The sequence below is a fragment of the Ovis aries genome, chromosome 12 (genome assembly GCF_016772045.2).
Source record: "Ovis aries strain OAR_USU_Benz2616 breed Rambouillet chromosome 12, ARS-UI_Ramb_v3.0, whole genome shotgun sequence".
Lineage (NCBI taxonomy): Eukaryota > Metazoa > Chordata > Mammalia > Artiodactyla > Bovidae > Ovis > Ovis aries.
In genome coordinates, this window is record NC_056065.1 from 44136993 (window position 1) to 44158373 (window position 21381).

The 21381-nt window shown below is 39.7% G+C and overlaps 1 protein-coding gene across 7 annotated transcripts in view; it reads left to right on the plus strand.

The window, feature by feature from the left end:
* RERE (arginine-glutamic acid dipeptide repeats) overlaps positions 1-21381 on the plus strand; it is a 418492-nt gene that overhangs the window by 153366 nt on the left and 243745 nt on the right. For all 7 annotated transcript variants that reach the window (XM_027975675.2, XM_060396516.1, XM_060396513.1 and 4 more), the window contains one exon: positions 185-653. In XM_027975675.2, coding sequence (XP_027831476.2) covers positions 329-653 — 325 coding nt within the window. In that variant the 5' untranslated portion in view covers positions 185-328. The remainder of the gene's footprint in view (positions 1-184; positions 654-21381) is intronic.

The window sequence follows — 21381 nt, forward strand, 5'->3', positions numbered from 1 at the left end:
GGCCAGCAACTGTTTATGTTTAAATTTTGTATCACTTGTCCTTTTTTCCTGTGGCGAGTTAGAACTTTTCAGTTCTAAAGCATGAGTAAGGAAGAAAATCATTGAACAAAATATTATTTTAGGAAAGGAAATATGAGAAAATGTTACAGGAAAACCAATTCCACTCTCTCTTTTTTTCTCCTAGCATTTTTGAAACGTTGGGGTTGTTGGAGTGGTTGGATTTTCCCTGGAATTGAGTGAGAAATTCAGAAGACTGAAGCCCAGGCTCACTGTCTACCTTTCACGGAGGCCCAGCCGTGAGAGGACAGAAGAAGGCACGTGGCGAATCATGACAGCTGACAAAGACAAAGACAAAGACAAAGAGAAGGACCGGGACCGAGATCGGGACCGGGAGAGAGAGAAGCGAGACAAAGCGCGCGAGAGTGAGAACTCCAGGCCCCGCAGGAGCTGTACCTTGGAAGGAGGAGCCAAAAATTACGCCGAGAGTGATCACAGCGAAGACGAGGACAATGACAACAACAGTGCCACCACGGAGGAGTCCACGAAGAAGAACAAAAAGAAGCCCCCGAAAAAAAAATCTCGTTACGAAAGGACAGACACCGGCGAGATAACATCATACATCACGGAGGACGATGTCGTCTATAGACCAGGAGGTGAGGTGCCTTTGGGTCTTGACGGTGTCTATGTCAGCCTGTGGATGCAGGTGGGCATGAAACCCAGAAGAGTGGGTAGTGGTTTGGGGCAGGGAAACTCCAGGTAGTCAACAGCTCCAGGCTTCAGTCAGCTGGGTGCTGGCCCTTCCCTGTGCCCACTCCTGGGCCTGCCTGTGAGGCGCTCCTGTCTGTGTCTTCTGCTGCTCATTCTCACACTTCACCGTCTACCCAGAACTTTGCCTCTTTTCACGTCCTCCTTTGCCTTTTGTCTTCAGCACAGATTAGACTGTGGTGAGGCCCTGCAGAGTAGAGAACATGGTGGGACAAGTAAGCCTTCAAGTTTAGGGGAATGGGTCACTTTACATTGGCTACAGGAGTGACCAGAAGCTAGACAGGGGTTTTTAGTGGGCTTCAGACCAGGGTTTATTCCTCCTGATGACCTCCTTTTTCCTAGAATTAAGCTTCAGGGCCTCTAATCAATGATAATAGATGAAGTCAACTAGCCTGCTTTGTTTTCCAGGAAAGGTACTGCCTCCACTCAGTATATTGAGGTTATTTGTAGCAATTGTTCAGAGAGAGACCAGACACAGCTTGCAGATAAGATGTAGGGAAGCAGGTGGTTCAGAACCTGTTGAACACCAGCAATACCTTCCTTTCTCATTTGATACATTGTGTATATTTGGATACTTTCCTTACAGAAGTCAGTTTAAAAAAAAACAACAACTAGCTGAAATCAGTTCCTTTGAATTGCTTACAGTGTTGAGGAATGACATGAGTTGCATGAGATGTAATTAACAGATTGGAAGCCTCCCAGTTTGATATTTTTCTAGGAGCTGGAGGTTAAAGAGATTATGTCATTAACCTGGTACAGTTATTTTGCTGAGCTGTACTGCAGCTGTGCTGAACTTCATATAAAGTACTCGATTTTTCCCCCCATATAGAAATTATTATTTTTTTTAACACGGTAATTTATTTTATTTTATTTTGATTTTAATATCTTTAATTCTTACATGCGTTCCCAAACATGAACCCCCCTTCCACCTCCCTCCCCATAACATCTCTCTGGGTCATCCCCATGCATCAGCCCCAAGCATGCTGCATCCTGCGTCAGACATAGACTGGCGATTCATATAGAAATTAGTTTTGAATTTTGAAAAAGAATGTTTTCAAACTTACATAGATTAGCTTGTATATACTATATTTTTTGGCTGATGACTAAGTGAGAAGATATTTATGTGATATAAAATTATCAAAATTGAAGTTTCTGGGGGAAATTAGAGCTCTGTTGTGGAGATTTGGTAGTGTGTAGGTTACCGTACTGACAGGGTCTTTGATTCACCCTTAACATGTTGGACAGTCAGAATGTCCTAGCCACCTAGGAACATATATCAGTATAGACCAACTGCACGTTGATTGCTACGGACCTGTGTACTTCTAGATCACGAGAAGGAGACAGAATGCATTAACTTCTTTAGATATAGGTTACAGGATGATACCTTAAAAATAAGGGACGATCTTATTTGTTATTGTGTCAGAAGGCTGGCTGTCTTATGTAAAACTGAGGGCCAGCTTTTCTCAGTGGAGAGTTACTCTTGTTTTTTTCTTCCCCAAAATGCTTCTCCAAAATACTTATAGTGAAATATATGGGAAGTGCTGCATGTATTGTCCCTCATGTGAGACTGTCATAATTAATAACTTGGAGAAGCCCTGCAGTTAAGGAAACTTCTTTAACATTAAAACAAAACAAAACAAAACAACCTGCCATTTTGGGGCTATGGCATCCTGTTTCTGCTGAATATCTCCTTAAGAAAAATCATTTTTGAGAAAACAAGTTTGAGAACTGTTGCACATTCATATTGCATATTCTACAGGATGGTGGGAAATCTTTTCTTCTTGATGTTTAGAAGACTGTGTGGAGGGAGGTTGGTAATGGCTTATTTTCAAAACAGTAGGTTCTTGTTTTGGGGAAGAACTGTATACTTAAGGGAGGCAGACATTGTTTCAGTAAATCTGAGGACCTTTGTGAAATGTGAAAAAGATATACAGCCTCTCTGGAAGCTGTTATAAAGGATTGAAAACAACAAAAATGGCTTGAAAATTTTCTGTGACGCTCCAGCAGAACCACTTGCTGGGAGATGCCCCTGTGCTTGTCCAGGTGACACTGTGGCCTGTGGTTTGCGTACTGCCAGGTCTATAGATGTTTGCCTCTTTGGTAAGGAGACGGTCTTTGACCTTCTCAGTAGTTTTGTTTCTTTGGGGGTTATTATGCATTTGAAGGTGAATGACTTCTACCAATAGCTTCTTTCTCGGTGGAAGATGTTAAAATATTGCCTCTTCTTTAGGTTTACCCACACTGAAGAATTGGAAGGTAGGTTATTGTGACTAGATTCCCAGGTGGAACCATTTTTTTGTTTGTTTGTTTGTTTGTTTTCTTCTTCTCCTTTTCTTTGTCTTTCTTCTTTCTAGTCTTTGTCTTTCTTGGTGCAGAGTACTACAGTAACATCTTTGGTTGGTGATGAAAACCCTTACATGCACCCAACTGCAGAGATTCTCTTTGGTTAGTTGTATCTTAAGGGTTTCAGTAGGGACTTTATGGGGCATCATAAGGGATTCTTCAGTGTATTATTAGTTTTTGAGTGGTAGACTTTTTATGGGCTTCCCTGGTGGCTCAGTGATAAAGAATCTGCCTGCAGTGCAGAAGTTTCAGGAGACATGGGTTCGATTCCTGGGTCAGAAAAGTCCTCTGGAGGATGAAATGGCAACCCATTACAGTATTCTTCTTGCCTGAAGAATTTCATGGACAGAGGACCCTGGCAAGCTCCAGTCCATGGGGTTGAAAATAGTCAGACACAACTGAGCACAGTGTCTTTTCAGACCTTTTATGCTCATTTAAAATCACAGATAAATTTTTTCCTTTTCTGAATTGGTTTCAGTACTCAAATTAAGTCTAAATTACAAATGCCTCCCAAACTGTCATTAAGCTTGAGCCTAGCGGTGAGCAATAACATGAGGATAGAAATGGACTGTTATGTAATATACGTGCTTGTCCTTGGGGGATAGGCGTATGTTCATCCTGTTTGGTCTGAGAAGGCTGAGGTTTTATTGAGGAAATGAGTATTTAGAATTTGTCATAGCTAAGGTTTAATCTCATGCCTGGTTACAACCAGTTCTTTTTGATCCTGCTCCTCATCTTTGCAGCTTTATCTTGCTCTTAGAAGTACAGCATGATGGACTTTTAGTTACAGTGTCCATGTTACCTCCTACCTTAGGGGGTTTGTACCTGCTGATGCCTCAGGTTTGTGACCCCCTGCCCCAACCCAACACACAGACACACTGAACTACTATCCTCTCTTTAGTACTCCATTCCAGTGCCATCACCTTCTTCCCATGCCCCAATTATCCAGACTTCCTTAATAGGTATAGTCCTGGAGTCATGTAACTTTCCTTCTTGCACTTGTAACAGTAATAATTTTCTGTTTATTTCTGTTACTATTTTAGGATGTCTCTCTCCTCCATAAAGGTATCTACTCTGTTTTTACTTATCATTGAATTCCTGAGATCTACAAGAATAGTGTACATGTAGCATGTATTCCATAATATTTGTTTTTTGTTGTTTGTTTTGGCCTCACTGCATGGCTGGTGGGATCCTAGTTTCCTAACCATGGACTGAATCCAGGGTCCTGGCAGTGAAAGCATGGAGTCCAAACCACTGGACCACCAGGGAAGTCCAATACTTGATGAATAAATAAGTTTCTGAAAGTTTTATTCAAAAATATATTGACTGATTGATGATGTCACAGAATAATGCTTCTGGAAGTCCAGTTTGAATAATTTATTTCCCAGTGAATGATTTAACAAGCTTGTTATAAAAACCAAAATCAAAACCTTGTGGAGCTCTGTGTATACTTTGCATCTGTGTCTAATCTAACTTCTTTGTTGTCCATCAGCCGTTACTCTATTTCTGAGATGACTGTCACGGTGACAAATTGATTTTTTACACAGCTGTGTGCAGTCAGATTTCTCTTATGGGCGTTTTCAGCATAGAGTATTGGTTTCTAAAGTTTGCTGTGGGTGGCATATAAATTTCTTTCTGCTTTTTTCTTCCTTCTTTTCCCTTGCTTTACTGAGATATAACCAATGCATGACATTAAGAAAATGTGTAGTTACATAGGGAACTAAATTCAGTCAGGAGGGAAACTGCCATTTGTCACAACATGGATGAACCTGAGGTCATTATGTTAAGCAAAAAAGTCAAAGAGAAGTACCACATGATCTCTCTCACTTGTGGGAGAAAAAAAACCCCCAAAATGCCAAAAACCCCCCAAACTTGGCAACAGAACAGATCAGTGGTTGTCACATATGGGGAGGTGGGGGATAAGGAGTCAGGGAGGTGGGTGAAGGCAGTCAAAGGGTACAAATTTCCAGTTAGAAGATGAATAAGTTCTGGGGATGTAATGTACAGCATGTGATGGGAGTTAAAAATGCTGCTATGTGTATTTGAAAGTTGCTAGGTAAATAGATTAAGTTCACATGACACACACAAAATTCTCTAGGCCAGAATACTGGAGTGGGTAGCCTTTCCCTTCTCCAGGGGATCTTCCCAACCCAGGGATTGAACTCAGGTCTCCCACATTGCAGGTGGATTCTTAACCAGCTGAGCCACAAGGGATGCAACACACACACACACCCAACAGCGTGTGCACAAAATTAGTGATTTTATATATATACATATACATATATATATATATACACACACACACACATATATATATAGCAAAATGATTATACCACAGTGAGGTTAGTTAGTATAGCCATCATGACACAATGACACATAGTTACAGTTTTGTACTTACTTAGGAAAAAAAAGTTAAAGCATGGAACTTTAAAAAATGTATAGTTTCCCTTTAGTTCAGATTTCTGTTTAAAGAGGGGAAGGGAGTTACCAACTTTTTACCAAATGATATGCTACCATTGAGCTCCTGATTCTTCACTGAGTGATCGATCTCTGACCAGTTAAGAGGCTGAATTTGGTTTTAAAGTCTTGCTTTTCTGAATAATTGAAAGCTTATCTTCTGCAGTCACTCAGACAAACATTCCTTCTCAAAGTAAACCTAAAGAAAACTCTGGCATTTGGTGTTCTAGGACATACATTTTTGGAGAAAATTAAAAGCTCATTTGATCTGCAGCTTTTTATCCGTGTCTTCTATCTGTAGAAGTTTTAGGTGAAATTGACATGAAAATGAAAGTGTCTACTTGAGGCATTCTTATTTGGGAGGGAGTGTGAGTTTTTCTGATTGCAAGAATTTTTTTGTGTTGCAAGAATATTTCTTGTGTCACAAGAAACATGAATCCTAGCATAAAGGCACCTGTAGGGTTGATAATGATTTAACTTGCGTGACAAGATAATTTGCATGTAATAAACCTAATATTAATCTGCTTAAAGCTTTTCAGTGGATCCCTTTTGCCAATAGGACAGAGTCTAAAACCTTCACATGGCACACCAAACTGTGATAAGATTGCCTATCTGTGCATCGTCTTTAGATATTTTTTGACAGGAAAGAAACACAGGCAATGTGTGAGTTTGCAAGGGCTCTCATAATAAAGTACCACAAGCTGAGTAGCTTAAACAGCCAAACAATAGAAATGTATTGGCTCACGGTTTTGTAGGCTGCAAGTTCAAGGTCAAGGCGCTGGTAGGTTTGGTGCTCCCGTTGAAGGTACTGGAAAAGGATCTATCTGTTCCACACCTCTCCTAGCTTCTGAGAGTTTCTCGACTTGTCTGAGCATAGCTTCAGTCTTCACATCGCATCTCTTTGTGTGCCTGGTTTTGGGTCTCACCAAATTTATCCTTTTTATGAAGACACAAATCATTGAATTAGGGCGCCACCTCATTCTAATTAAAAGTGATCACGTCTGCAGTGATCACTTTTTTCAGGAAGGTCAGTCACATTTTGAGGCACTGAGGGTTAGGACTCAAATGTATAAATTTTGGTAAGATGCAGTTAAATACATGACAGGCAGGAAGAGCGTTGTTGCCAGGAGGACTCAGGTTTGAGCGACCTGAGTCTGTGACCACTTCAGCTCTCCTTAGTTGTGTGTCCTTGCAACACCTGTGAAAATATATTTATTTTTAATCATGTTTTAGTATACTTTTCATTGTGGATTGCATTAATTTTTTCTTTCTGTTTCTATTGAAATTTTACTTTGCCTCTTCTTAAGCCTAAAGAAATGATTGCCTTTTAGTGTTTATTAGGAAGTTATTCAAATCCTGCGTTATGTATAGGAAAGAATTTTAGCACATAAAAAGTTATGACTTTAGGAGGGTGGAAGAATAACTTCTAAAGTTGTTCTAACCAAAAGAATGGAAAGTGGTAGAAGTTTGGGGACTAGTTAACTCTATCTTTTTCTGTTTTGTAAGGAAAGGAAGGGTCTTTGAGTATAGTGAGACATGTACCCCAGAGCTTGCTGGAGTGTTTGGTGTCAGCCACAGGTCGGCAGCCTCTTAGAAATGCAGTCTCAGGTTCCACTCCAGATCTACTCAGTCAATATTTTTGTTTTCATAAGATTTCCAGGTGTGTTAAATATGCATTAAAATTTGAGAATCATTGATGTAGACCAGTGCTTCCCTGTCTTTTTCAAGTTAGCACACAGATAGAAAATGAGTGCATTGCCTTGAGGGCTGAGAAGCCCAGCATCCCAGCACACTCACAGCAGACTGGAGTTTAGGCAGATCCAAAATGGGGAGACATCTGCTTCTGACTGAATACACTAAAGCCTTTGACTGTTTGGATCACAATAAAATGTGGAAAATTCTTCAAGAGATGGGAATACCAAACTACCTTACCTGGCTCCTATGAAACCTGTATACAGATCAAGAAGCAACAGAACCAGACATGAAACAACAGGCTGATAGCAAATTGGGAAAGGAGTTCATCAAGGATGTATATTGTCACACTGCTTATTTAACCTATATGCAGAGTACATCACGCAAAATGCCGGCCTCGTGAAGCACAGCTGGAATCAAGATTGCCGGGAGAAATACCAATAACTTCAGATATGTGAGCCTGTGTACAAATTGTCAGTTGTGAGGGAGAGAGGGAGCTGTAACCGTGGATGGTTACACCATTATAACCGTGGATGCCCACCGTTTTTAAAGCACCTGCTCCTTTCCAATGGTGGACTTCCTGTACACATGTTGTTTCTGCTCCTTAAAATCTCTGCACAAGTGAGTCATTGCTTTCCTATAGTATCTATGGGGAAACAGGACACACAGCTGGTTTGTAAGTCCACATGGGCCTGGAAGAATTGGTTAAAGCCCAGAATGGATTGACCTTTGATGCTTTTGAACTGTGATGTTGGAGAATACTCTTGAGACTCCCTTGGACTGCAAGGAGATCAAACCAGTCCATTCTAAAGGAGATCAGTCTTGAATGTTCATTGGAAGGACTGATGTTGAAGCTGAAACTCCAATACTTGGGCCACCTGATGCAAAGAGCTGACTCATTTGAAGAGACCCTGATGCTGGGAAAGCTTGAAGGCAGAAGAAGGGGATGACAGAGGATGAGATGGTTGGACGGCATCACTGACTCAATGGACATGAGTTTGAGTAAACTCCGGGAGTTGGTGGTGGACAGGGAGGCCTGGTGTGCTGCAGTCCATGGGGTTGCAAAGAGTCTGACATGACTGAGCAACTGAACTGAACTAAACTTGCTAAAATTACTGAAGATAATGAAAATAAGAAACACAGTTATGCTGAAACTAAAGAAGGGATAGGCCTATTTCTTAGAAAATGCAAATAAATAATTAATTTGCTCCTTTTCTTTCTCCTACTCCTGAAGTCGGTACATGTTGCCTGCTTCTGAAAGTTGTTTCTCTCTCTTGCTAGATGTATATAAGGATTAATTGTTGCAAAGGTAAATGGTTAACAAGTATGAGAGGTATGTTGAGCAGGGTGAGGTAAGGTGTTGCAGAATATTTAGGATAAATTTTGATTACTGAATTTGAAACCTTAACCCAGCAACTGAAAGATAAAAATACATGGTTTATGTGATCTAATAAATGTGAATGTATTATATTCATTAAGGTTTTTTTTTTTTTTTTAAATGGAAACTGGAGAACATTGGCCACATCTCACATGAAAATAATTTGTTGGTAGAGTAACTCACAGACTGGGTGGACACCTGTCTGGATCGAGGACAGTTCGGATTTTGGGTTAGCAGAAACTCCTGACCATTCCATCTGGGTGCTACCCCCAGAAGAGTGTCCTTCAGCATTTTCCTTCCTTGCTGTCACTCAGCTCCAGTCACAGTCTCAGAAGAGTAGGTTGTTTGGTGGAACTTGAATTGTATGTCTGTGTCTTGTATAAAAGAAAGACAGATATCTTGATTTATCGCTCCCCCTAAACTCCATCTGGTGGGGCTATGGTAACTTCCCCCAGTGGAATACAGGGGTGGTGGGGGCATAGATGAGGGAGGTCCTCATGTGCCACTTTATTAGGAGACTGTCACTGTGGTTCCAGATTCAGGGAGAACTTCTAACGACATATGGATATTTATAAATAGTTTGTTTTGCTATGCATGTGCTGGGTAAATAGAGGAACAGTGTCAGCACAGTGTGTGATTTGTGCTGGTTCATATGCAACTTTCTAGGCGAGAGGTGTGTGAATAGAGGGACTGGGATTAGAGTGTGCAATTACATGGTGTAATATAGGTTACATTTTAGCAGAAGAGGAAAAAGTAGGTGAGAATTTAAACCTTCAATTTGGCTATCGCCCTGGTGAGAGCCCTTTCGTTTCTTTCTAAAGTGAAATGAATAAATGATGCCTACCCCCAGGCTCCGTCTCCAGAGAGGTGCCTCCACTTTCCATGCCTGCTGTGCTTGCCTGCACAGAAGCCCCAGGTTAACCTGCACTGTTTTGGTACCTTTGAATCAGCACCTGTTGTTTTAATGTATTTTAAATATTCCCTAAGGTATTCTTCAGCCACTCTGGGTCCCTGCTTGGACAGCGCTATGTTATTTCTTGATGATATGCTTACTGATTTAAAAAAAAAAAAAATCTGATTTTAGAAGTGCAAAAGTTTGAGTAAGCTGCTCCTTACTTAGCCTATATTTTATTTTTAATATACATTTTTTTAGTGAAATATATGTTTTTCCCAGATATACACACACACATGACAAGCAGTGAACCAGAATGTATCCTTAACCTGTATATTCCAAAAGAAACAGAAATGTTTTGTATGTGGCCATTTTTGGATGAAAATCACCCTTACTCATGGCAGGTATGTGTTAGCAGGTATGTGTTAAACAGTAATCCTTTGAAGGCATTTTTTATGAGCAGTTAATCATCAAACTTCGAGATCTAGCTTTCTGGCCATGTATTCACCTCGGTTTCCTGGGTCCCAGTTGTAGCTTGAATCCAAAATCCTTTGACACCTCCTCCCCCCAGGACTTCCCCTCTGAGTGTCTCTCCCCATCTCACAGTCCCTTTACCCCTAGATATTTCATACCTGGTTAAAATACCACCGTTCTCATTTCTCTTGTCTTTTCCTTGCTGGTCCACTCCAGAAGGACATGAATCTTTTTTCCTTTTAGTTCATTGATGTACCCCAATCTGGGACATTCTAGGCACTTTGTTGTTTGTTCCTTAGATACTTAACAGCATAAGCAGGGTGATGACTCCACGTGTGTTCATGCTGTGTTTCACGGACAGCCTCTTGAGTAGCATTGTTTTAGCTGTACTGCCTTTAGGAGGTGGGCAGTAAACACAAGTACAGAATCGTTGATGTCAGGACTTTCTTCAGAGGGGTCCTGAGCTATTGAGAAAGTTTACTTTGGCTTAAAAAATGGGCATTCAATTGGTTAAAAGTTATAAATTAGAAGACATGGCTCTAGTTTTTTTTTAAAGTTCAGCTTACAAAACTTATGCCTTTTATAAATGAAATATATTTTAACAGTTAATTTTAAGAGATTTTTGAATTGTGATTGGTCTTGTTTATAATTAATAGTTTCAACATTGACTTGCTTATTAAGTAAAATAAATTCAATATTTGATTTTTGTTGTTTAGTCTTTTAACACAAACCTTTAAAGTACTTAGCGCTTCTTATAAATGAAATTAATCAAAACCTATAAATAAGGTGCCTTAGATATTTCAGGGTTGTGCATAAACTCACTTAGGTTTCTGGATCAGTTTCTTACAGAGAAGCAGTGCAGGGCAGTCTAGTTTTACCATGGGAGAGGCAGGTGCTGGCAAGGGACAACCTCTGTGCCTTTGTTTCTTCACCAGTAAAATGGGGATCAGAGTACGCACTTCAAGAGCCATAATGGGGATTACATGAGTATACCCACACATACGCACGGGGCTTCTTTAGAAAGAGTAAGTATATATTGCATTGGGCAAAAGTTTGTTTGGGTTTCCTGTAAGATCTTACCGAATTAAATGGCCCTAGGTAGTACTTTTTTTTTTTTTTTAGTTGTAATTTCAAGAATATTGTTCTAAGCCACATTCTTTCAACTATAAAAAGAATAAAAATATCATGTCTTGATTTCTTATTAACTTCCAAAGTGTTAATATAGTTTTGATTCTCTTAAGTCTTTCTTTAAATAATTCTAAATCTTCTCAGGGACAGAAGATGCATATCAATTTAAGGAGATAATTACCATCAAATTGAGGTTACTTAATTTTTAATCCTCCTAGGTTGAAAAGATAGTACCTACTAATGGAAGACATTTATAGTCACCAAGTCTCCCTCTTCAAAACTGTAAAAGGAGATGGCTTCTGACCTCAGTAATCTAATTCTTTGACTGTTCATAAAAGCCTGCAATTCTTTTATGGTTGACTGCCTGACTTTTTAAAAAATTTATTTTGAAAAATTTCACTTTCGGTTGTAAAAACTGTTAAAACATGACAGGACCCTAAGATATGTGTGCTTCCTCTCCAAAGATGAGGGGCTTTGATCCCAATTAGGATCTCATGTTCTCTCTTCTAAGGAGTCTGTTATCCTTGTGGATATTTAAAATGTTCACTGAAATGTTTGCCTGCTGGTGGTGATGACAGCTCATGAAATTATTCGTGACACAAGAGTGGGCTCAGGCAGAAACTTTCCTAGCAAGATGCTTTGCTTGTGCAAATGCTCAGAAAACATCTGAGTGAAGTGTGGAAGCCACACGGGACTTCTGGCGAAGGTTATTTTGAGAGGGGACATTACTCTGCTCTCAAACACCTCTGCTCTGACGTTAATGTGGCTACCATTGAGCGTAAGCTCTGGCTGTTCAGGGCTCCTTTTGGATGGATTGGTCATGATGCAGTCCCAGGTCTGCGTACTTGAGTGTCTGAATCCAAATTGGACTTGGCTCCAATTGGTTACAGTTTGCCAAGGTTGATAGAGACCTTTTCTTTTGGTGGAAATGGTTACCAAGCTTAGTTATTGCTCCTTCAGACTCTCTCTGAGTGTTGTGGTAAACACAGAAAGCCTTTCTGTGGGAGGTGGGGGGTGGGGTGGGGCATGTCTCAGTAGAATCTGCATCTTTCTAGTTCGTTTAAAGCATGTTTATTTTTTAAAGATTTTTTTTTTTGATGTGGACCATTATTGAACATGTTGCAATATTGCTTTTGTTTTATATTTTGGTTTTCTGACTGTGAGACCTGTGGGATCTTAGTTCCCCAACCAGGAAATTGAATTCACTTCCCCTGCATTGGAAGGCAAAGTCTTAACCACTTGACGGCCAGGGAAGTCCCTTTAAAGCTTTCATATGAAGGTAGATAAAAGGGAGCAGGATGCAGGGCTTGTCAAGAATGCCTTTGAACTCAGTATTTTTTAAAAATTTATTTATTTTTAATTGGAGAATAATTGCTTTACAATGTTGTATTGGTTTCTGCCATACATTAGTAGTATGTTCAACAGTATGAATCAGCCATAGATGTACTCAATATTTTGACAGAGACTTAAAAACATCCTCTTTTTAAAAATTAATGGTGTGTCACTTGTTAGTGTCTTGTTCACACGTCAGAGAGCAGGCATACCCGTTCCACTTTCATTTCTCTGTTGTCTTCTCTGTCAGGTTCGCAACATGGTTTTCACACACAAAAAAGGTATAAGAAAAAGGATAAAGGAGAAATGAATGGTAAAGAAGTTCAAAAAGAATAGATCACCTGGATATTAGAAGGCAGATGGATTTCATGTCCTGTTCCAAGTGATCCAGGCTGAATTCAGTCCGTTTGGAAGGAGTACGCCAGTCAGTTGATAGCATTGTTCTTGGGTGCAAATGTAGGAATCTTTGCCGTCTCTGATCTAGATTCATAAAATGAGCTGAGTTTTCAGCCCAGATGGAAAATGTGACAAGAAACTTAGAGAGGCAGTGCTAGAGGCACTCTCTTATCCTCATAGGCATTGCCTGAAAGGTTCTTTTGTTATTTTCAGGTCAGAATGCTTGATACTAACTACTGGAAGAATTCTTGAGCATTTTATAGCAGGAAGTTTCTGAGCATCAGTCTAGTTCAGTTCAGTCGCTTACTCATGTCCGACTCTTTGCGACCCCGTGAACCGTAGCACGCCAGGCCTCCTTATCCATACCAACTGCCGGAGTTTACCCAAACTCGTGTCCATTGAGTCGGTGATGCCATCCAACCATCTTATCCTCTGTCGTTCCCTTCTCCTCCTGCCCTCAATCTTTCCCAGCATCAGGGTCTTTTCAAATGAGTCAGCTCTTCTCATCAGGTGGCCAAAGTATTGGAGCTTCAGCTTCAACATCAGTTCTTCCAGTGAACACTCAGGACTATCTCTTTAGGATGGACTGGTTGGATCTCCTTGCAGTCCAAGGGACTCTCAAGAGTCTTCTCCAACACCACAGTTCTGAGCATATGTGTCATTAGTAAATAAGAGACCTTTTGCAAGATCTGTGGGGTAAATTTTACATTGTCAGCTGAGCTGCTTGTTTAGCAAGCACTTCTAGAGTAGTGGTTGGCAGACTCTGTAAAGGGCCGGAGAGTAAGTATTTTCAAATTTGCTGTAGGCTGCACAGTCTCTGCTACTACTGAGCTGCTCTTGTGGAATGAAAGCAGTGACGGCTAACATATAAGTGAATGAGCTGGCTGTTCCAATACAGCTGTATTTATATACACTGAAATTTGAATTTCATGTAATTTTTGCAAGTCAAAAAATATTCTTTTTGTTTCCTCTCCAATCAATAAAAAATGTAAAATCCATTCTTTGTTTGCGGGACTTACAAAAACAGGCCATGGGTCAGATTTGACCTGTAGGCCATGGTGCTGACCTTGGTGCCGACCTGTGTGGGTTTCCTGCCTTGGCCTCTGGTTCTGCCTGTTTCTGTAATCCTTAAAATTCATCCCTCGCCTGCTGTTTTATGCTACATTAAAAATCATTATTTACTTTCACTTATCCAGTTAAATTAAAAAATACTTTTTACTTGTCTGTATTGTTGAAACCATTTAGGTATTAAATTTGAACTTTTTGTATTTCCTATCAAACTCTACAAGTCATGAAATGATCCCTTAGAAATAAGCTGTTTGTTGGGATGGTGGCATTTTGAAACTGTGTTTGTTTGTTTTTTTTAAAAGAATGTATGTAGGTATCCTCTAAAAAGAATCTAAATAGAAACTGAATGAGAAAAGAAGGCCAGTTACTTAAGGTGTTAGCATTATATTCTGGTACAGACCATGACTATCTTCAGAGGTGTTGTGTTATTGCCTCGAAGCTGTGTCTGTGTGTTGGGGAGTCTTGCTTGGTCACTGGTCCAGTATAAAGCAAGCTAAGAGCTTTGCAGTGACTTCTGTTCCAATGGCACCTAGAAACTGGATAACTCACCAGTGTGGGGAGAGATCCAGTGGGAGGCAGGGGTTCTTTTGTTTGAATCTCCAAGCTGGATACTAAAATCAGCCTGGTGGACTGAGATGAAGAGTCCCAATCACAGTGGAGCAAAATTTATATTTACCTGGAGTCTAATTGGACTGAGATTTCCTGCAGTTCTGTTAAAATCCTTGGCCCTGTGGTTAGTGAGCAAGTGTTTGAACTCTTAAGCTCTGGAGGTTTAGCTTTTCCTGGCTCAATTAATTGTTAAATGTTCCCTTTATTATAATTATACTTTGATGGCTTGCTTTGTGGTAGCTGAGGAAATTGCTGAAAAAGTTGTTTAATCTGTTATACTCTATCAGTTTTGTAAAATGGTCTTTTTGAAAGGAAACAATTTTGATTTGAAGTGGCATGGTGGTATTTAGGTTGGATAACATCATTTAAATAGAAATGCAGGAATTTGGCTTCATTCTTGACGGAGATTGGCTTGTATTTGACTTTGACCCATGTGTTTGTCAAGTTTCCAGATATTGCCTTCTATTTATTCTGACAGCTTCACCAGCTGAGAAAACCAGACTTTCCACAATTAAAAATAATGTCTATGAATTTAAAGAGGAAGCAGTATATTGTTCTTGGAATTACTTTAAAATGTATGTGTGTAAAATGATTTCTTTCCCTTTTGCAAAATGTTTAAATATCTCAGAATAGTTACTGGGTGCCTAAGTTTTGATTTGGAGCTGAGTTCCCTAAATATCAGAAAAAGAAATTATAGGCTTTTCTTTTCTATTCCTTAATACACTTGTGTTAGTATACACTTTAGAATGGATTTTAAAGAGCATAAAATAGATGGAGGAAGATCAGTAAGTCACCTGTTTATTTTAAGTTAATGCTTAAAATGTGTGGAAATGGATAAACTTCCAAAGTCACTTTACTGAGTCTATTAAATTCATACGCAGTGACTCTTTATCATTATGTTTGTGTTAATTATCCAGTACCTTTAAATCTTTTTCATTATTTCATTAAATATGTGCTCAAACTGGCTAGGTAGCAGCATACTGTATGTTTCATATGAAGTATATTCCACCATTTGTTCACTCATTTAGCCCTTAAATTTATTTTCTCACATACCTCTAAATTTCTTTATTCATCTGCTTTTTCAGGGAATGCCTTTTTCAGTGATGTCCAGTGTGATAATGTGTAAGTGTAATGTGTAAAATGTGAGAACCAAACTGTAAAAGGCACAGATAGGGTTGTTTTCTGTTCCGTTGGAAGGCTGTAGATGTTGTCCTGCTTTCTTTGTGTGCTTGACAGATGGTGTGCTGTCGCTTACACTGATCAGTAGAGATGCAGTGAAAATACGGTTTTGGGGGGCATTAGATTGTGGCTGTAAGTCCCTTTTAAAAAGGAGAAATGGATTGAGTTTATAATACATGCTTTTACTATTATTTCAGTGTGTTGCTTTTCATCATTCTCAGCTTTTACGTTAATGTTTGAATCTGTAAAGCTATGCATAGCTGTTCGCTCTGCAGAAGGCCATTATTGTCATTAGGGGTGTTTAGTTCTTAGACTTTACTTGTCCTGAACATCCCTTTGGTGCTAGTATTATAAAACATAGGTACTGTACAGTTACCAAATTGAATGAGGGAATGTTAATACTTTGTATAATTATAATTTTTTTCTCTTCAGTAGAGGGAAAGAAAAGATCACAAAAAGTCACATTTGATATGTTGTATTTTTATATTGTCAGGAACAGTTGAACTGAAAAGTGGTGATTTATGATTTAATTACCTCTGTTCACACCTGAAGTTTTCAAGTTTGTATCTGAGAATTAACTCTGGCAGCACTTAGACTTGGGGAAATTATGCTCCTTCCTTATAAAGAATTCTGTGTCTTATATTTCCAGTTAGACAATGGAGACCTGATTTCCAGTTTGCTCTCTGTACAGGCGAGAAAGGCATTTTGAGGAAGAAAAAACCTGGACTATCTTTCAGGCCCATAAGCTAGAATGCTTTCAGAGTCTGCTACAGCTATCCGAAAAATGCATGTTTGGCGTCACTGAGAGCAGTCTTTTTAAACATTGCATTTGGCATTCAGGTCAGGATCCGTGGAGGCTAGTTGTTGTAGCGACCATCAGTTTTGTCGTGTGTTTTACTTCTGTTATCTCCCAGCTGCCAGGATTCTCAGTGCTGTGGCATCTGATAAACTGACATACAGATTTTCAGCTCTCTTTTCTGCATCATTTCCGTTACTCAACTTCTGTAATGATTAGAGGGACTCCATTTGTATGTTCTCTCCTTGGAATTTACCTGCTGCTTTTCGCCTTTGCCCCATGAATGCATTTATAATATTTGGTTATAGGTCTTTTTATTTCTCACCCATATTTTCCTTCCTGCATTTTTTCCCCTTGGTTTTGGCGAACAATAATACTTTCTTTTTAAGGGAAAAAATTGAAATTCAGATATGTAAAAGTAAAGCCACTAAGTCATTGTTAATATTTTGTTGTATGGTCACTTTCTTTAGTAAGTGTGTGTAGGATTATGCTGTTCACTGTTTTGTTCTAACTTAACATGTCTTGAACTTATTGCCATGTCAGGAATTATTAGTCATTGTTACTTCTCATTGAAACTGGAATTCTAACCTGGGGTCCATGACCTAGGTGACTGAATAGAATTCAGGAAACTGTGAACTTGAGTGGATAAACAAATTGTATCTTTATTTTCACTAATTTATTGCATTTAAAATGACCTTTAGCATTCATTTCAATTATGAAGGTAGGCAGTAAGCCATAGTAATACTTGCAGTGCCTGTTACACCAATATAAATTACAGATATGCTTATGACATCACGTAGAGAAAAACATCTGAAAATAATGTTTATGTTCACTACTTTGAAATTATGGAGGCTATTAGAGGAATAACCTAGTAAGTGTTATTATTTAACAAATCTATAAAGAAGTAAATGTATTACATTGCAATTTTTCCCTCATTTTGTGACAAATATTTCAATACATGTTTTTGTGAACTTAAAACTTTTTTTTTTGGTGGAGATTGACTGTATAGATAGTTAAAGGCATCCATGATGCACAGAAACATTAGACATACCCACATCAGTCGATAGATACCATAGTATAACTAGCTATATATAGCTGGATTTTAGGCTATTTCCATTATAAACAACACTGCTAAATATTTATTCATTTCTGCTCACTTTCTTAGAAGTGAAATTTCTGAGTTAGAGGGTGTATCTGGACTGTAGCGATTATTAATAAATTGCTATTACAGTTCTTTTTAACTAGCCCTGGTGTACTGTAGGACTTTGGCCTCTGCAAGTGACTGAGTTTGTGGTTTTGAAGGTGGAAAAATGTTCTAGGTAAAGCAGGAGACTCATCTTTAGGTAGTACCTCTTCACCTCAGAGAACGGCTCTGACACATTCGTGCACTCTGTTTTTTATCCACAGTTAATGGTGTGGGAATTAAGAGGTAAAGCTGTGACATTGTGTCTTCTTTCTAGTGTGAAGTAAAATATTGGGTGTATTCTGAGAACTTGGTGTAGTTTGAATTCTGGTCAGCCTTAACTTTTATAAATTATATAGTGTTCCAGAAAATTTGGTTATCAGTGGTCCTTGTATTTTTGTTGGAGGAGCAGCCACATATTCTCTCTAAAGAAGTCCTAAAATCAAAGTGGAAGAGAAAGGAGGGGGCCTGAATGGTGCCTTTAGGACACCATGAATCTACCCTCCACACAAAATGCCGGTCATGTTGTAGGAGAAGCAACGATCTTTTACTACTTGTGATTCCTTGGGGTAGCGTCATGTGGAGAACTTGACTTAGCTGAGACGTCTCTCTAGGGCCGCAGATGTGGGCTTTGTTCTGCTTTATGTCATCTGCCTCTAGGACCTGATTCGTAATCCCACTGGAACGTAATCGTTATGTTGTCCATTCAGGCTATTTGAGTCATTCTAGCAAGAGTGTTCAGAGAAGGCAATGACACCCCACTCCAGTACTCTTGCCTAGAAAATCCCATGGATGGAGGGGCCTGGTGGGCTGCAGTCCATGGGGTCGATAGGAGTTGGACAAGACTGAGGGACTTCCCTTTCATTTTTCACTTTCATGCATTAGAGAAGGAAATGGCAACCCACTCCAGTGTTCTTTCCTGGAGAATCCCAGGGACGGGGGGGCCTGGTGGGCTGCCGTCTATGGGGTTGCACAGAGTCGGACATGACTGAAGCGACTTAGCAGTAGCAGCAAGAGTGTTAAGTGTTGTGTTTCTATACATTTGCTGGGGTCATCTGTTTCTTCCTAGCTTTCCTTACTTAAAAACATTAGAATATTTCCCCTAAATCATTGTTTTAGATGAATATAGTTCATTTATTTATATTTTTCGACATTCTTTTACTTGTTTTGTTTTTGGCTGCATTACATGTTTTTTGGGATCTTAGTTCCCCAACTAGGGATTGAACCTGGGCCCTTGGCAGTGAAAGTGAGGCGTCCTAACCACTGGACTCCCTGAGAGTTCCCCATGAATATATAATAATTTAGAGATAATTTCAAAATAATTTAGAGATACTTGTGTACAGTGGCTGGAAGTGCTGAATTGCAAACTAGTGAATTTTTGGTCTGGTTCTTTAGATACATCAAAGAATTGGCTTCTCCATTCTGAGTGGCCTCCGTTCCCAAGTCATCTTGTGATCCATCTTGTGCTCCACCTTAACATGGTGTGTTTGTATTCAGGCCACCAGGAAGACTAAGAAGAGAAGCGGCTCCTCTTCTCAGGATTCAGTTTCCAGAAGTTCAAACACTGTGCCTACTTATAGCCCATGACCAGAATCTAGTCATGTGACTATACCAACTTTAAGGGAAGCTTGCAAATGTGGTCTCTTTTCTGAGAGGCCATTGGCCTGTTAAACATCAGCTCTTCTTTAGGAGGAAGGCAAGGATGAAATTATACACAGCTCACAATCTTTGTCACTGGGAGTAAGAAACAAGCACAATTAAAATTATCAAAGACATAAAATTTTTTGTTTTGATGTCTAGCTCTAATGGGCTTCCCTGATAGCTCATTTGGTAAAGAATCAGCCTGTAGTGCAGGAGACCCTAGTTCAATTCCTGGGTTGGGAAGATCTGCTGGAGAAGGGATAGGCTACCCACTCTAGTATTCTTGAGCTTCCCTTGTGACTCAGCTGGTAAAGAGTCCACCTGCAATGCAGTTGACCTGAGCTCGATCCCTGGGTTGGGAAGATCCTCTGGAGAAGGGAAAGGCTACCCATTCCAGTATTCTGGCCTGGAGAATTCCATGGACTGTATTCCATGGGATCGCAAAGAGTCAGACAAGACTGAGTGACTTGCACTTTCTCTCATTCTAATATTATTAGATAGTGAACATGTTAAGGGAAGGATAGTGTTTTTATTCACCTCAGTATCTGTAGCACTTAGAAGGTGGTGCCAGTAAGTCTGTATGAATGTATTGTGAGTTTATGATTTTTTTCCCTTAGAATATGTTTATCTTCTTTTCTTAGCTTTAATGTAATCTTGACAAGATTTGCCTGTTGCCACTTTGGTTCAACTAGCTTAAGCAGATCCCTGGCGGAAGAGCCTGGTAGAGAGCATGCGTGCACACTCAGTCAGTAAGTCATATCTGACTCTTTGTGACCCTATGGTCTATAGCCCTCCAGGCTCCTATGTCCATGGGCTTTCCCAGGCAAGAACACTAGAGTGGGTTGCCATTTCCTCCTCCAGGGCTCTTCCCAACTCAGGGATTGAACCCATGTCCCCTGCGTTGGCAAACATATTCTTTACTGTTGCGCTACCAGGGAAGCCTCAATGACTCAAGAGGTAAAGAATCCACCTGCATTGTAAGAGATCCAGGTTGGATCTCTGGGTCCGGAAGACCCCTGGAAGAGGAAATGGCAACCCACTCCAGTGTTCTTGTCTGGGAAATCCCATGGACAGAGGAGCCTGGCGGGCTACAGACCATAGGGTCACAAATAGTCAGACACGACTGGGCATGCATACACACAACCCACCTTTGGTTAAAATGAAGTCTTCATCTGTGCCCCTTTCCCCGCAAAGTTCCGATTTATTTTGTCTCAGCAGATGTTTCAGAACGTGATTTTTTTCAAGGTACAAATTACAAAAAGCACAACTCTCATTAAATGTTACATTGGCCCAGAGCAGCTGCACTCATTTGCTGAAGTGTGTTGAGTACAGTTTCATATGGAGCATCCAGAGCTGCTTCGTCTTGAACGATAAATGAAATCTCTCATCACATTTCAGGAATCAAGAGGTATTTAGATACTGTAAATCCTGCCACCTTGCTCAGATCTTTGCTAATTTTGATGATAAAAGTGACAGGTGGATGGCAGATTATCAGGCGAGATCCTGCCAATACCCTCCCCCCAATACTTTTTAGCCTAATAATGATATATATATTGTTATAAAGCAAAATTATTACATGTAGAATCCTGAGGTGATAATTAGAAATTGTCACATAGGTGAAACTCTCCCCCACCCAATACCTGTTGAATACTTGTAAAATGCTATTTATAATTCACAGTGAGTTAAAGATCTTTAATGAAAATATGAGGTCTCAGTACTTCAGTCACATGAAAGTGACTAGATAGTTTAAATTATTCTTAAAATATCTTCAGTCTTTGACTTTAATTTTTGACATGACCAACCAATAGTAACTACAGTAAAACCCCACATGAAAGCTGTAATGATTTAAGGGAGAAGGGAAGAGGTATGGGTAGAGTAAGAGAGTCAGGGAACAGGCTTCACTTGCCCGTAGGAGTTTATATAAATCAAAGCAAATGATTAAATTTGAGGCCCGCTGAAATGGTAATATTGTTTGGGTAAGCTAGTGGAATTTCCTGGGGTTTGGTAGATGTCAGCTGTGGTATTGAGTGTTTTATTAATCAGCTGAT